The 15,702-nt window shown below is 46.3% G+C and overlaps 1 protein-coding gene across 11 annotated transcripts in view; it reads left to right on the forward strand.

The window, feature by feature from the left end:
- The window catches only part of LOC106977528 (general transcription factor II-I repeat domain-containing protein 2B), a 49,042-nt gene extending 34,228 nt beyond the window's left edge, over nt 1-14,814 (forward strand). For 4 of the 11 annotated variants that reach the window (XM_027041879.2, XM_027041880.2, XM_053213674.1 and 1 more), the window contains 6 exons: nt 839-901; nt 7,995-8,072; nt 9,172-9,255; nt 10,114-10,297; nt 10,621-10,649; nt 13,010-14,814. In XM_027041879.2, coding sequence (XP_026897680.2) covers nt 839-901; nt 7,995-8,072; nt 9,172-9,255; nt 10,114-10,297; nt 10,621-10,649; nt 13,010-14,613 — 2,042 coding nt within the window. In that variant the 3' untranslated portion in view covers nt 14,614-14,814. The other 7 variants (XR_003414864.2, XM_027041884.2, XM_027041881.2 and 4 more) reach the window with 7 other exon arrangements.
- Nucleotides 14,815-15,702: the final 888 nt, after the last annotated feature.

Below are 15,702 nucleotides of genomic sequence, written 5' to 3' on the forward strand. Positions count from 1 at the left end.
AAGGTTGTCCTTTCTTACCCTGTGATCCCTTTGAAAGTTAAAATTACAGGGGTGCCTGAGTGGCTCAGTCCATAGAGCGTCCGACTTGGGCTCAGGTCATGATCTCACGGTTCGTGCGTTCGAGCCCCACGTCGGGCTGTGTTCTGACAGCTTGGAGCCTGGAGCCTGCTTCAGATTCTGTCTCTCTGTCTCTCTCTCTCTCTCTCTCTCTCTCTCTATCTCTGGGCCCCTCCCCCGCTCATGCTCTGTTTCTCTCTGTCTCAAAAAATAAATAAATAAACATTAAAAGAAAAATTTTTTTATTTTAATTAAAAAAAATTTTTTAATCTTTTAGTAAAATAAAAGTAAAGTTAAAATTACCTTCAGGGTTGCCTGGGTGGCTCAGTTAAGCATCCGAGTCTTGATTTTGGCTCAGGTCACGACCTCATGGTTCATGAGTTCAAGCCCTGCATCAGGCTCTGCACTGGCAGCACGGAGCCTGCTTGGGATTTTCTCTCTCGCTCTCTCTCTTCCCCGCCCCCACTCGTGCTCTCTCTCTGTCTCTCTTGAAATAAATAAACTTTAAAAATGCTTTCAGGTTTAGGGGCGCCCAGCTGGCTCAGTTGGAAGAGCGTGTGGCCCTTGATCTTGGGGTTGTGAGTTCGAGCCCCATGGTGGATGTAGAGATTACTAAAAAAATAAAAATAAACAAATAAAATTGTTTACAAAAATTACCTTCACGTTTATACCTCTACGTGTACTAAGTATGACACGTGTCTAAAATGCCAGGATAAGCTCCTCTTGGAAGGCGAGATTGCATAATAACAGATGTCATTTTAGAAATTTTTTTTTTTTCAAGATTCCACTCTGCTTGTCCCATCAGAAGTGTGTGAGGACCCCGAAGCCGAGGTGAAAATTGAAGGTCAGTTGCCTAAAGCCTTGTCAGAGTGACACATGGCTGAGTGTGGCGTTCATCCATTCCTAAAGGGGTTATTGTGGGTGGGGGGGGGGGGGATGGAATATGTGGGGGCGGGGTGTGTATGTGGGGGGTGGAGGTGTGTATGTGTGTGTGTGTGTGTGTGTGTTTTACGCCATGCACATCAGCACCAGACTGTCCGCCGTCCCCAGTGAGGGAAGAAGGAAGGGGGGGGGGCAGGGAGGGGAAGAGGGAAGGGGATGGGCAGGGAGGGCTGCATTTCCCTCAGAAAACACCCCCACTTCCGCTAGATGGATGAAGAGTTTACAGATAACAACTGATCGGGCCTAGAAGCAGTAAACTCCGTTCAACGGCAAGTATCTCACAGAAGTCAAGTTCGAAGTGTGGTTTTAAACAGATTTATTTTTAAGATCCACCACGTAAGATAATTTTCGTTAAAAGACTTACAAACTGACGTGTAATCTGTTTGGGTTTTGTTCAGATGTCTGTTTCAAAACCACATCCAAGGGGCGCCTGGGCGGCTCAGTCGGTTGAGCATCTGACTCTTGGTTTTGGCTCAGGTCATGATCTCACACTTTGTGGGTTTGAGCCTCTCTCTCTCTCTCTCTCTCTCTCTCTCTCTCTCTCTCTCTTTTTCCTTTGCTTGTTTGTTTTGTTTCTTATATTCCACATATGCGTGAGATCATATGGTTTTGTGTTTCTCTGATTGACTTATTTGCTTAGCATTATACTTTCCACATCCATCCATGTTGTGGCAAATGGCAATGTTTTGTTGTTTTTTTTTTTTAATTTTTTTATTTTGGGGAGAGCACACGTGGTGGAGGGGCAGAGAGAGGGGGACAGAGGATCTGAAGCAGGCCCTGTGCTGACGGGCTGACAACAGTAAGCCCGATGTGGGGCTTGAACTCCTGAATCACGAGATCATGACCTGAGCCGAAGTCAAACACTCAACCGACTGAACCATCCAGGTGCCCCAAGATTTCGTTCTTTTCTTTATGGCTGAATAATGTTCCATTGGATATATATATATATACATCCCTTCCTCTGTGGATAGACACGGGCTGCTTCCATAATTTGGCTATTATAAATAACGCTGTGATAAACATCGGGGTGCACGTATCCCTTTGAATTCGTGTTTTTATGTTTTGGGGGTAAATACCCACTAGTATGATTACTGGATCGTAGGGTAGATCTATTTTTCATTTTTTAAGGACCCTCCACACTGTTTTCCAGAGCGGCCGCACCAGTTTGCATTCCCACCAACAGGGCAAGAGGGTTCCCCTTTCTCCGCATCCTCGCCAACACCCGTTGTTGCTCGTGTTGTTGATTTTAGCCATTCTGACAGATGTGATGTGTCATCTCGTTGTGGTTTTGATTTGCATTTCCCTGTTGCTGAGTGACACCGAGCGTTTTCACGTGTCTGTTGGCCATCCGGATGTCTTCTTTGGAGAAGCGTCTGTCCACGTCTTCTGCCCATTTTTTAATTGGATTATTTGGTTTTTGGGTGTAGAGTTGTATCAGTTCCTTATATATTTTGCATACTTAACGCTTTATTGGATCTGTCATTTGCAAATATCTTCTCCCATTCAGTAGTTTGCGTTTTAGTTCTGTCGATGGTTTCCTTCGCTGTGTAGAAGCTTTTTGTTTTGATGTCATCCCAACGGTTTACTTTTGCTTAAAAGCAAGATTTCCCTCGCCTCGGGGGACATTTCTAGAGAAATGTTGCTACAGCCGATGTCAGAGAAATTACTATCTTGCTCTCTCCAAGGATTTTTATGGTTTCAGGTCTCACAAATCTTTAATCCATTTTGAGTTTATTTTTGTGTATGGTGCGAGGCGACCCGGTTTCATTCTTTTGCATGTGGCTGTCCAGTTTTCCCATCACCATTTGTTGGAGAGACTTTTTCCCCTCATATATTCTTTCCTCCTTTGTCGAAGATTAATTGACCATATAATTGGGGGTTTAGTTCTGGGTTTTCTGTTCTAGTCCATTGATCTATGCGTCTGTTTTAATGCCAGTCCCATACTGTTTTAATTACTACCGCTTTGTTTTTTTTGTTGTTTTTTGTTTTGTTTTTTTAATTTTTTTTTTAATGTTTATTTATTTTTGAGACAGAGCATGAATGGGGGAGGGGCAGAGAGAGAGGGAGACACAGAATCGGAAGCAGGCTCCAGGCTCTGAGCTGTCAGCACAGAGCCCGACGCAGGGCTCGAACTCACGGACCGTGAGATCATGACCTGAACCGGAAGTCGGACGCTCAACCGACTGAGCCACCCAGGTGCCCCTAATTACTACCGCTTTGTAATAGAACTTGAAATCTGGAATTGGGATGCCTCCAGCTTTGTTTTTGTTTTTCAAGATTGCTGTTTGAGGTCTTTGGTTGTTCCATACAAATCTTAGGATTGTTTGTTCTAGTTCAGTGAAACATGCTCTTGGTACTTTGGTAGGGATCGCATTGAGTCTGTAGATGGCTGTGGGGAGTATGGCTATTTTAACAGTATTTGTTCTTCCAGCCCATAAGCATGGAATGTCTTTCCATTTCTTTGTGTCGTCCTGAATTTATTTCACTGGTACTTTTTTTTATTTATTTATTTATTTTTTTTACATTTTATTTATTTTTGAGAAACAGAGTGAGACAAAGCGTGAGCAGGGGAGGGGCAGAGAGGGAAGGAGACACAGAATCTGAAGCAGGCTCCAGGCTCTGAGCTGTCAGCACAGAGCCCGACACGGGGCTTGAACCCACAAACTGTGAGATCACAACCTGAGCCCAAGTCGGAGGCTCAACCAACTGAGCCACCCAGGCGCCCCTTTTCACTGGTACTGTTAATTTTCAGAGTACAGGTCTTTTCACTTCTATAGTTAAGTTTATTCCTAGACATTTTATTGTTTTTGGTGCAGTTGTAAGTGAAATTGTTTTCTTAATTTCACTTTCTGCTGCTCCCTTATTAGTGCACAGAAATGCAACAGATTTCTGTATATTGGTTTTGTATCCCACAACCTTAGTGAATTCCTTCATCCATTCTGGTAGTTTTTTGGTGGAGTCTGTGGGATTTTCTATATATAGTATCATGTCATCTGCAAATAGCGAGAGCTTTATTTCTTCCTTACCAATTTGGATGCCTTTTATTTCTTTACATTATCAAATTGCTTACGTTATCAAATTCTTTACATTATCAAAAAGGGAGTCCTTTTTAATTTAGAGATAATATTACTTCTCATGAAACACCACAGGGTCTGGATTGATTTTGCCACGATTAGGGAAATTTTGAGAGTAAATGAATGTTCCCATCTGGACTTGATTCTTCCATTTGTACTTCATATATTTGAATTCTAAAAATGGTGTCATCGAGTTCATTGTTTTAGGGGGAAAATCCCTCTCATCACTATTTTTTTTTTAAGTTTATTTATTTTATTTTGAGAGTGTGTGTGCATGAGCGGGGGAAGGGCAGAAAGAGACGGAGTTAGAGAATCCCAAGCAGGCTCCGTGCTGTCAGTTCGAAGCCCAACGCGGGGCTCGATCTCATGAACTGTGAGATCACGACCTGAGCTGAAATCGGGCCCCTTAACCAGCTGAGCCACCCAGGCACCCCTCATCACTGTTTATAACAGAGAAAAAGCAGGTGTGGCGTAAGTGCCCAGCAGTTAGCGAAAGGGTGGTGGCCATCCGCTGGGGAAAATGCTCATGGGCATTCCATGAAAGTCAGCTGTCTGGCTCAAGACAAGTTAGAAACAAAACAGAGGGATGCTCGAGTCACAATTTACAGTAGGATCTCAATTTTGTTTAGAAAGAAATTTCATATAGAAAGAGAAAACTTAGGCGAAAATACAAAAAGAAAGAAAAAAGAAGCCATAGCCACCAGTATTAGAATTAACGTGATTTGACTTTTCTTCCTTTTGCCTTTACCGTTCCCCCGGCCCGCTCCACCGGAAGCATAGATTTGTTAAGTATTAGGGGGAAAAGTCAGGTCCTGATGGGTTCTGTGTGAAGGGACCACTTCTCTGTAGGGTGTTAACCCTGGAAGCTTTATTGGGAATTATGTGGCGATGCCGTCAGGATAATTAGACTCGGAGGAGGTGCTTTCCTGTCCGGGGACGATGTCCCTGACCCCCCAGCCAGCAGGGGTAGATGGATTTTCCCTTAGACGGGTAGATGTGTGCGGATTCACTCACACCTGAAGTCAGGGGGGCCTCAGTGGGTTTAAACGTGATATTTACATTGCCCAATTTCAGAGCCATCATAAGGCCTCTGGTACCTCCCATTCTGAGCCATACGGTGTGGGGCTTTTTCCCCTTAAAACCCCACAAAAGGAAACCCTTAAATTACCTTAAATGCTTTTTATTGTGGTGAAACTCACATCACATAAAATTAACCATTTTAGAATAAATGATTCCGTAGCATGTAGTACATTCATGGTGTTGGGCAACCACCACCTCTATTGCGTTCCAGAACATTTCTGTCTCCCCAGAAGGAAACCCTGTACCCATTACCATCCCTCCCCATCCTCTCCTCCCCCTCGTCACGGTCATCCACCAATCTACTCTCTGTCTCTGGATTTACTTGTTCTACATAGTTCCTACCGGTGGGATTGCACAATGTGTGACCCTTGGGGCCTGGCTTCTTTCACTTAAAATCTCCAAAGTTCAGGGCTGGGTGGCTCCGTTGGTTGAGCATCCAACTTCAGCTCATGTCATGATCTCATGGTCCATGGGTTCAAGCCCCGCATCAGGCTCTGTGCTGACAGCTCGGAGCCCGGAGCCTGCTTCGGATTCTGTGTCTCCCTCTCTCTGCCCCTCCCCCGTTCATGCTCTGTTTCTCTCTGTCCCAAAAATAAATAAATGTTTAAAAAAATTAATAAAAAAAAAAATAAATTAAAAAAAAAATAAGAAGAAGAAAAAGGAAACGGGGGAGCCTGGCTGGCTCAGTTGAAAGAGTGTGTAACTCTTGATCTCAGGTTCATGAGTTTGAGCCCCACATTGGGTATAGAGATTTTTTTTAAAGAAATAGCTTTTTTAATTTTTATTTCTTTTCAATGTTTATTTTTGAGGGAGAGAGAAAGAGCGAGCAGGGGAGGGGCAGAGAGAGAGGAAGACACAGACTCTGAAGCAGGCTCCAGGCTCCAAGCTGTCAGCACAGAGCCCAACACAGGGCTCGAACCCACGAACTGAACCATGAGATCATGACCTGAGCTGAAGTCGGACACTTAACCGACCGAGCCACCCAGGCGCCCCTGGGTGAGCACCTTTAAACTAACTTACCGTTGAGCAGTAACTAAGAAAGACTCGTTTATGTACAGAGATAGTTTTAGGAGAGTTAAGGTTTACACCCATTCGTGAAAATACCATCCATTTATTTGAAATGTGTGGGGCCATCAAATGGGTTAACTGCCAATTTATGCATTAATTACAATCAGATTTTGATTAGTTTGCAAATCGTGCTTGGTATGTTTTATGACAGATTTTACATGTTGAAGAGTCAGTTTTATCTTTATTTTTAAGTTTATTTGGGTTTTTTAAGTAATCTCCACACCCAGCATGGGGCTCAAACCCATGACCCCAAGATCAAGAATCACACCCCTCCTCTGACAGCCAGCCAGGTGCCCTTGGAGAAGTCAGGTTTAAGGATAAAACATTAGTACTTTATCAGATCATAATGCCTTATCTTCTGACACTGTTTCTTAATTGAGTCTGGTGACCCAAATTAGTTCTGGGCTTTTTGGAGGCTCGACGGCGTAAAGTGCCCTGAAAGATTTTTTGTTTGTGTGTTTGCTTTTTAATTTGAGAGGCAGTGGGGAGGAGGGGGGAGGTGGAGGTGGGGGGCGGGGGGGGAGACAGAGAGAGAGAAAGAGAGAGAGAGAATCCCAAGCAAGCTCCACATTCAGCATGGAGCCCAACGCAGGGCTCGATCCCACAACCCTGGGATCACGACCTGAGCTGAAATCAAGACTCAGCCGCTCAACTGACTAAGCCACCCAGGCGCCCTGGGAAGGTTTTTCTTACTTCAAGTTGATGATGGAAACTGACAGTAGTTTCAGTAAGCTCTTAATGTTCAACCAGGTTGTTAAGGATCCGGCTTTCCAGGACCTACTAGATTTACCAGAAAAATGAGTCATTTTGGGGTTAAGACTTGCAAACTGCCACATTTCCTCCCCAAATTCTGTGTTTGAAGCAGCCCCGGAACACTGCAGAACACCCTAATGGCTTTTGTTGACAATGTGGCTCGTGTCCCTTTGAGGTCTTGCTCTTTAGATGCAGAAAACGGTGGGGTGCCTGGTGGCTCAGCTGGTTGAGCGTCTGACTTCAGCTCAGGTCACCATCTCACGGTTCGTGAGTTCAAGCCCCGCATTGGGCTCTATGCTGACAGCTCGGAGCCTGGAGCCTGGTTTGGATTTCGGATTCTGTGTCTCCCTGTCTCTCTTCCTCCCCAGCTTGCTCTCTCTCTCTCTCTCTCTCAAAAAATAACAGCAAAAAAAATTAAAATTAAAAAAAAAAAAAAAAGCAGAAAGCCAGACGCCAGATGATGGATCGTTCGCAGAACACATGGATCGAGCTTTAAGTTCTCAAGGGACTAGAAAGTTCCTTTACATTTCCCACATGTAACTTCACTTGTGTTTGTCGTTTGACCAGAAAACGTGATAATGTCCACTCTGCTTTTGTTTTTTAACCCTGTCTGAGCCTTTCCTTGACTGCCTGTTAAATCGTTTTTTAGAGGACGTGTGCTTCTTAAATGTCCTCTTGGCCATTTATGTTCTATTTCCCCTCCCTCTCCCCCTCCTTTAAACTGAGTAACAACAAAGAAAATACACGTTTAAACATCCCTTTGAAGTCAAATTATACCGACTGATGCATTAGAGGCTATGAACTAAATAAAAAGTTGGGCTCTTTCCCCTGTGACCTTGACACTGAACTGCAGAGACCCAACTATCAGTTATGCTGTGGCGCCTTGTTATCCCGCCGCTAATTGTTCTCCAAAGCTTTAAAAATCGAATCTGTGCTTCTGACCAAAGTAGCACCTTGGCATTTTTAGAGGAGAATTGACCTAATTTTCTTCGAGTTCTAAATTTCAGTTTCTACTTTTAGGAAGGACAACTGCCTCGGGTATTACACGTTCTGCGGTGGGTGTTGAAGATCTTAACATCGTTCAGGTGACAATTCCAGGTATGGAAGCTTATCTGGCTTTATCATTATTTATTTTCTATGTTTCCTTTTGTTCTATTTTTTTTAATTTTGTTTTGTTTTGTTTTTGAGAGACAGAGAGAGACACAGCATGAGCGGGGATGGGGCAGAGAGAGAGGGAGACACAGAATCCAAAGCAGGCTCCAGGCTCTGAGCTGTCAGCACAGAGTCCGACGCAGGGGCTCAAACCCACGAGCTACGAGATCATGACCTGAGCCCAAGTCAGATGCTTAACTGACTGAGCCACTCAGGCACCCTCCTTTTGTTCTGTTTTAACCATTTTGTGACACGGGTTAGTCCCTCAGAGCTGGTATTTATCTATTGATTTATTTATTATATTTTGCTTCACCCTGTCAGCTAAGCAATGACAATTTAGGAATTAAAAATACGCTACAGATTGTCACACACTGCATATCTCGCTCATATCAGACATCATCAGATCTGTTTCTTTTCACAGCCATGCCCTGGAATTACCTGGAAAATACCCGCCAGGGCAGGCAACTCCAACCACCAGCTACCGTTAAATTGGAATTGGCCATAGAGGTGAAATTTATCTGCTGCCTGCCAAGCAATATCTTCTGAATACATATTTGTAAGGTCTATCTGGAGAGATGCAAAAGAATCTAATAACCTAGTTTCTCCAAGGAAAGAAACAGACTGAAGAGAGGGATGGGAGAGAGATGTTTCATTGTACACTATTCTGTGTCTCATGAATTTTGAACCATGTAATTTCTTTCTAATCCTACTACATCTTCTTCCTTTTACTTGTCATATTGCATTGGCTAGGATTGCTAATGTTGAAGAGTAGAGGTGAAAGTGGACATCCCTGTCTTGCACGATGTTGAAAATGTTCTGAACCTAAAGTAGTATGGAGTGTGTTTACATGGAGTTATAATTTGGCAAATTCTCTATCATCTGTAGCATTTCCAAAATGTTTAATTATTGCTAAAACTAAATTGAATGATAAGCCAGGTAAAGTGTTTTTTATCATGTGCCATCAGGCACTTCCTCCAACAGCTTTCATGGGGGTGAATAAATACATCAGTAACCCTTGTTTCCTTGATTGTCTAATTATTTTTAGATAATGAGAAGGACCGATTATCCAGCATTGAAAAGATAAAACAACTAAGAGAACAAGTCAATGACCTCTTTAGTCGAAAATTTGGTAAGTTTTTATATTGTTACGTATCCAAAATGTGTATTTTGAAGTATTTCTTTTTAATTGAATACTTTATCCAAGAAATTGATCTTTCTGGGGGCACCTAGCTGGCTCAGTCATAAGAGCGTGTGACTCTTGATCTGAGAGGGTCATGAGTTTGAGCCCCATGTGGGGTGTAGAGATTACTAAAAAAAATTTTTTAATAAAATTAAAAAAAAATTTTTTTTAATGTTTATTTTTGAGAGAGAGAGAGAGAGATAGTGGTTGGCGGAGGGCAGAGAGAGAGGGAGGCACAGAATCCAAAGCAGGCTCCAGGCTCCGAGCTGTCCCCGCAGAGCCCAACGCGGGGCGCTGCAACTCACAAGCCACGAGATCATGACCTGAGCCGAAGTCGGACGCTCAACCGACTGAACCACCCAGGCGCCCCAATATTTTTCAAAAAAGAAATTGATCTTTCTACAAAGGGGTTATGATCAAGATGCGTGTGAATTTTTTCCCAAAGAGCTTTTACACGCACACATGAGTTACAATGATAATAGCTATTTTTGATTTCCTTAGTTCTTACCATGGCTGAACATTGCTTTTAGCACTCACCTGTGATTAATCACGTACCCTTCACAAACCTTTACCCTCTTTCGGGTGGATGCTATGATTGTGTCTCTTTAACGGAGAGAGGAACCGGATCTGCCTTACGGCCCGTTGCCAGTTTCCCAGTCAGTAAGATTATTCGAGAAGTAGTAATGGCTGATCGCCCGTGTTGGTCACTTGGCGAGAAGGATTTTAACCTCTTGGCAGTAACCCCATGGTCTGGGCAAAAGTAAGTGACCCACTCAAGTAGGCCTTTCGTTGTCTGTCTCATCCCAGGGGAAGCAATTGGGGTAGATTTTCCCGTGAAAGTTCCCTACAGGAAAATCACGTTCAACCCCGGCTGTGTGGTCATCGACGGCATGCCCCCGGGGGTGGTCTTCAAAGCCCCTGGTTACCTGGAAATCAGCTCCATGAGAAGGATCTTGGATGCTGCGGAATTTATCAAATTCACAGTCATCAGGTGAGTGAGAGCTCCCTGCTTGGCCACGAGAACCAACGTGCGGCTCGCCGTGTGCACAAGGTGGGCCTTTTTTTTTTTTTTTTTACCCCAGGAGGTGGGCGGTGGGTCCCTGAAGCCAAGCTTCTGCGCCAAGCCGCCTCCCCCACTGAGTTTACCGTACTCTGCTCCTGGGAGCCGTGTGTCCATGTCCCTGGTGACGGCGGCGGCCTCCCCCACTGCACCTAGCGTAGTGTTGACGCTCGCCGAAGCCCGTCAACCAGAACTGACCGGGCAAGAGGGGACGGATGACCTCTGTTGCATTCACCGTGTCTCTTTCTCTTCAGACCGCTTCCGGGCCTCGAGCTTAGCAACGGTGAGTATCCTGGGTGGCGAGAAGGGCGTTCTGGCACCCAGCGTGCCGTGCGACGCGTCTCGGCGGGCACTCCTTGCTTCTTGAGCCTTGAGCCTTACGGCAAAGCGTGGTGCTCTCTAGATTCAGTTTCTTTTTTCCCCGCTGGCGATCAGGTCCTTTAATTCTGCTGCTCAGCCAGGCATTTCTTCTCCCGCGATGGTTTGGTGCGGCTCACTGGTGCGCCCTCATCCGGGAGCCCTCCAGGGGCTGGTAGGTCGATGCCGAACTAGCCCATCCTAGCCGGTAAATGGGGCCTGCCTGGCCACCACAGCTCCACCCACCCCGTGATCCCCCACCCAGATCTCCCCACAGTTCAGACCCGAAAGGGGTACCGCCTGGCACAGACAGGGGCTCCCAGGGCCCCCTCAACCTGTTCTGACAGAGCAATGCCCCAGCCACCGTGCGTGGCAAATATCTCCCCTGGAGTCCCTGCACGCAACTTAACACCCCGGAGGGTGAGTGAAGCAGGTGGAGAGCTGTTCGCAAGAGTGCGAGTCACGAGGGAACCTCCTCGTTTACAGTTTGAAAACAATGAAAACACTCTTGACAAACGCCCGACTGTTATTCCTAAACTCACCTTGTTGCCAAATGAATTTTTTTTTTTGGTACGTTTTTGTACCCAGCTTTACTGGGGCATGGTTTACGTGCCGTAAAACTCGCTCGTGTGCAGTGTGCACACGTCAGTGATTTTTAGTAAATTTACAGAGTTGTGCAACCATCACCACAATCTAACATTAGGACATTCCTGTCACCCCCAAAACATTCCTTCTACCCATGTCCCGTCATTTCCCGTTCCCGCCCCCAGCCCCAGGCAACCACCGAATTGACTTTCTTTCTGTCTCTGCCTTCATTTTCTTAAAGTGAATTTTTAGGCCTGTGTTTTCTCCCAAGTAGAGCTCACCTGCATCGTGGCCAGATTTCTTTAAATTTCAAACAAGTAAGTTCTGTGCGGTCCCGTGGCTATCTATGACCATGGTCTTTTGTGACTCACAGCAGGTAAATCACGCGCCTTCTGTGGCCATCCATGTCTCTGTTATTTCAAAGTTCTCTGGAGACCCAAATGAAAAAATATGCATTAAAATGCAAACATACTGCCAGATCATTCTTGCTTAAACCAGATGTGGCAAACATAGGTCCTTGTTGAACTTTACAAAAGATGCCTTTCTTTTGGCTCATGTACCTTTTTTTTTTAACTTTTTTTAAAAGTTTATTTATTTATGAGAGACAGAGAGACAGAGTGTGAGGGGGGAGGGGCAGAGAGAGAGGGAGACACAGAATCCGAAGCAGGCTCCAGGCTGTGAGCTGTCAGCATAGAGCCCAAGCTCAACTTGGGGCTTGAACCCATGAACCATGAGATCATGACCTGAGGCGAGGTCAGACGCTTACTGCGTAAGCCACCCAAGCGCCCCTGGCTCATGGACCTTTTAAAAATGGGAACATGCGGCCAACATTGAAAAGCCAGGGACTTTTGCAGAAAAAAAAAAAGAAAAGGAAAAAGAAAGCCACAGACTTTTTCATAGAAGTCTATTTCTGGGGTGGGGGGCACCTGGCTGGCTCAGTGGATGGAGCACATGACTTACTCTTGGGGTTGTGAGTTCGAGCCTCACCTGTGGTGTAGTTTACTTAGAAATTAAAAAAAAAAGTCAATTTCCAAAGTTTCTTTTTTTTTTTAATTTTTTTTTTTAAACGTTTATTCATTTTTGAGAGACAGAGACAGAGCATAAGTGGGGAAGGGGTAGAGAGAGGGAGACACAGAACCCAAGGCAGGCTCCAGGCTCCGAGCCATCAGCACAGAGCCCGACGCGGGGCTCGAACTTACAAACTGCAAGATCATGACCTGAGCCGAAGTTGGTCACTCGACTGAGCCACCCAGGCGCCCCATTTTTTTTTAATTGTTTTTAACGTTTATTTATTTTTGAGACAGAGAGCATGAATGGGGGAGGGTCAGAGAGAGAGGGAGACACAGAATCTGAAGCAGGCTCCGGGCTCTGAGCGGTCAGTACAGAGCCCAACACGGGGCTCGAGCTCACGGACCTTGAGATCATGACCTGAGCCAAAGTCGGAAGCTCAACCGACTGAGCCACCCAGGAGTCCCTCCAAGGTTTCTTTAGAAATCTGAAGATCTGGCCACCGTGGGCCCACGTTCCCTCCAGAGGCAATTCGCTGGAGCGGAGGGTCTGGCCGTCCCTCTCCACAGGGGTGGGTTAACCATGCCCATCCCCCAGCCACTTTACCCCTGACATTTATCATCATGCTTTTGCAATCATTTTTCGTAAAGAGAAAAAGTGAACTATTTCTTGTCTCCGTGTCTCTATCAAAAGTGGGAAAGAGAAAGATAGACCAGGAGGGCCGCGTATTTCAAGAAAAGTGGGAGAGAGCGTATTTCTTCGTGGAAGTGCAGAACATTCCTACGTGTTTAATATGCAAACAGAGCATGTCGGTGTCCAAAGAATACAACCTCCGACGTCACTATCAGACGAACCACAGTAAGCACTACGACCAGTACACGGAGAAGCTGCGTGATGAGAAGCTCCATGAGCTGAAGAAAGGACTCAGGAAGTACCTCCTGGGGTCCTCAGAAATCGCGGGTCCCGAGCAGAAACAGGTGTTTGCAAACGCGAGTCCCGACGAAAATGCTGCCGCGCAGCCCGTAGAAGACGTGGCTGGGAAATTATGGGAGAAGTTACGTGAAAAAATCAAGTCGTTTGTGGCTTATTCCATTGCAATCGACGAGATCACGGACATAAACAACACCACCCAGCTGGCCATATTCATCCGTGGCGTGGACGAGAATTTCGACGCGTCGGAGGAGCTTTTGGATACAGTGCCCATGACAGGTACAAAATCCGGCCACGAGATGTTTCTGCGGGTCGAGAGAAGTCTTAAGAAGTTTCACATCGACTGGTCAAAACTGGTAAGCGTGGCCTCGACCGGCACCCCCGCGATGGTAGACGTGAACGACGGACTGGTCACAAAACTCAAGTCCAAGGTGGCAACGGTTTGCAAGGACTCGGACCTGAAGTCTGTGTGCTGCATCATCCACCCGGAGTCCCTCTGTGCGCAAAAGCTGAAGATGGACCACGTGATGAGCGTGGTGGTGAGCTCCGTGCACTGGATCTGCTCCCGTGGCCTGAACCACAGCGAGTTCACGACTCTGCTGTATGAACTGGAGAGCCAGTACGGCAGCCTGCTGTATTACACCGAGATTAAGTGGCTCAGCCGCGGGTTGGTGCTCAAGAGGTTCTTCGAGTCGCTGGAGGAAATCGATCACTTCATGTCATCCAGAGGGAAGCCCCTACCTCAGCTGAGCTCTCAGGACTGGATCCAAGACTTGGCCTTCTTGGTCGATATGACAACGCATCTGAACACCCTGAACATGTCCCTGCAAGGGCACTCGCAGGTCGTGACGCAGATGTACGACTTGATCCGGGCGTTCCTCGCCAAACTGTGCCTTTGGGAAACTCACCTGGCGAGGAACAACCTGGCCCACTTCCCCACGCTGAAGTCGGTTTCCAGAAACGAGAGCGACGGCCTGAACTACATTCCCAAGATCGTGGAACTAAAGACTGAATTCCAGAAAAGGTTGTCCGACTTCAAACTCTACGAAAGCGAACTGGCCCTGTTCAGCTCCCCTTTCTCGGTGAAGATCGAGAGCGTGCACGAAGCGCTCCAGATGGAGGTCATTGACCTGCAGTGCAACACGGTGCTCAAGACGAAATACGACAAGGTCGGGGTCCCGGAGTTCTGCAAGTACCTGTGGAGCACCTACCCCAAGTACAGGGTCCACTGCGCCAAGATTCTGTCCATGTTCGGGAGCACCTACATTTGCGAACAGCTCTTTTCCATCATGAAACTGAGCAAAACCAAATACTGCTCCCAGCTGAAGGGCCCGCAGTGGGATTCCGTGCTCCACATCGCGACGTGACTTTGAACGCGTCCCCGGCCGCGCGAGCCTGAAATCCCCTCAGCCCAGGGGATCGTGAGGTGAGAACGGAGTCATGAAAGGTCGGCGTTTCCTGTTTTTTTCCCCACTTTGACTCGGAAATGGAACTTGCCGTATCCCTGTTTGTATGACATTTTATGCTTCACCCATAGTCCAGTAAAAAATCAATACTGTTTTCTTGTATTTCTCTGGCGGTCCCCTTCTCTTAACGCTTGGCGGGTTTCACTCGTTCACCAATGCGCCCGACGCCCGCCGGCGTTGAGGCGTTAACGCCGAAGGTTAAATCAGTCAACAGAGAAAGAGAGAGAGAGGTGTAGATCATGGAGGGTATATTTGCACACACATCTGTCTCCCCGCTTGTTACATGGCGCCCCATGTGCTCTAACGGGTTTGCAAGCTTGGGGACAGTCTGCTGGAGACACATTCACATACTCCTGTATGACCTGTCCCTGCCTCCACACCAACCCACAAAGGTAGGACTTACCAATGGAAAACCCCAGAAAACAAATAACACGGGCTTTCAAAGGCTAAGTTATTGGTCAAGCCTAGGCTTGAAAGTTGTTTCTTTTTTTTTTTTTTGGTAAACTTTATTTGGAGGGGCACCTACCTGGCTGGCTCAGTCATGAGAGCACCTGACTCTTGATCTCCAGGTGGTAAGTTCGAGGCTCGTGTTGGGTGCGAAGATGGCTTTAAAAATAAATAAATACACTTTATTTTGAAATAATTTCTTTTTTAAAAAAATGTTTTTATTTTGGGGGCACCTGGGTGGCTCAGTCGGTTGAGTGTCTGGCTTCGGCTCAGGTCACGATCTTGCAGTTTGTGAGCTCGAGCCCCGCGTCGGGCTCTGGGCTGACAGCTCGGAGCCTGGAGCCTGCTTCGGATTCTGTGTCTCCCTCTCTCTGCGCCCCTCCCCCTCTTGTGCTCTGTCTCTATTTATCAAAAATAAACATAAAAAATTTTTTAAATGTTTTTATTTTTTTAAAGGAGAGAGAGCACTGGCAGGGGAGGGGCAGAGAGAGAGGGGGACACAGAATCCGAAGCAGGCTCCAGGCTCCGAGCTGTCAGCCCAGA

This window comes from Acinonyx jubatus, chromosome E3 (assembly GCF_027475565.1).
Source record: "Acinonyx jubatus isolate Ajub_Pintada_27869175 chromosome E3, VMU_Ajub_asm_v1.0, whole genome shotgun sequence".
NCBI classification, from domain to species: Eukaryota; Metazoa; Chordata; class Mammalia; order Carnivora; family Felidae; genus Acinonyx; species Acinonyx jubatus.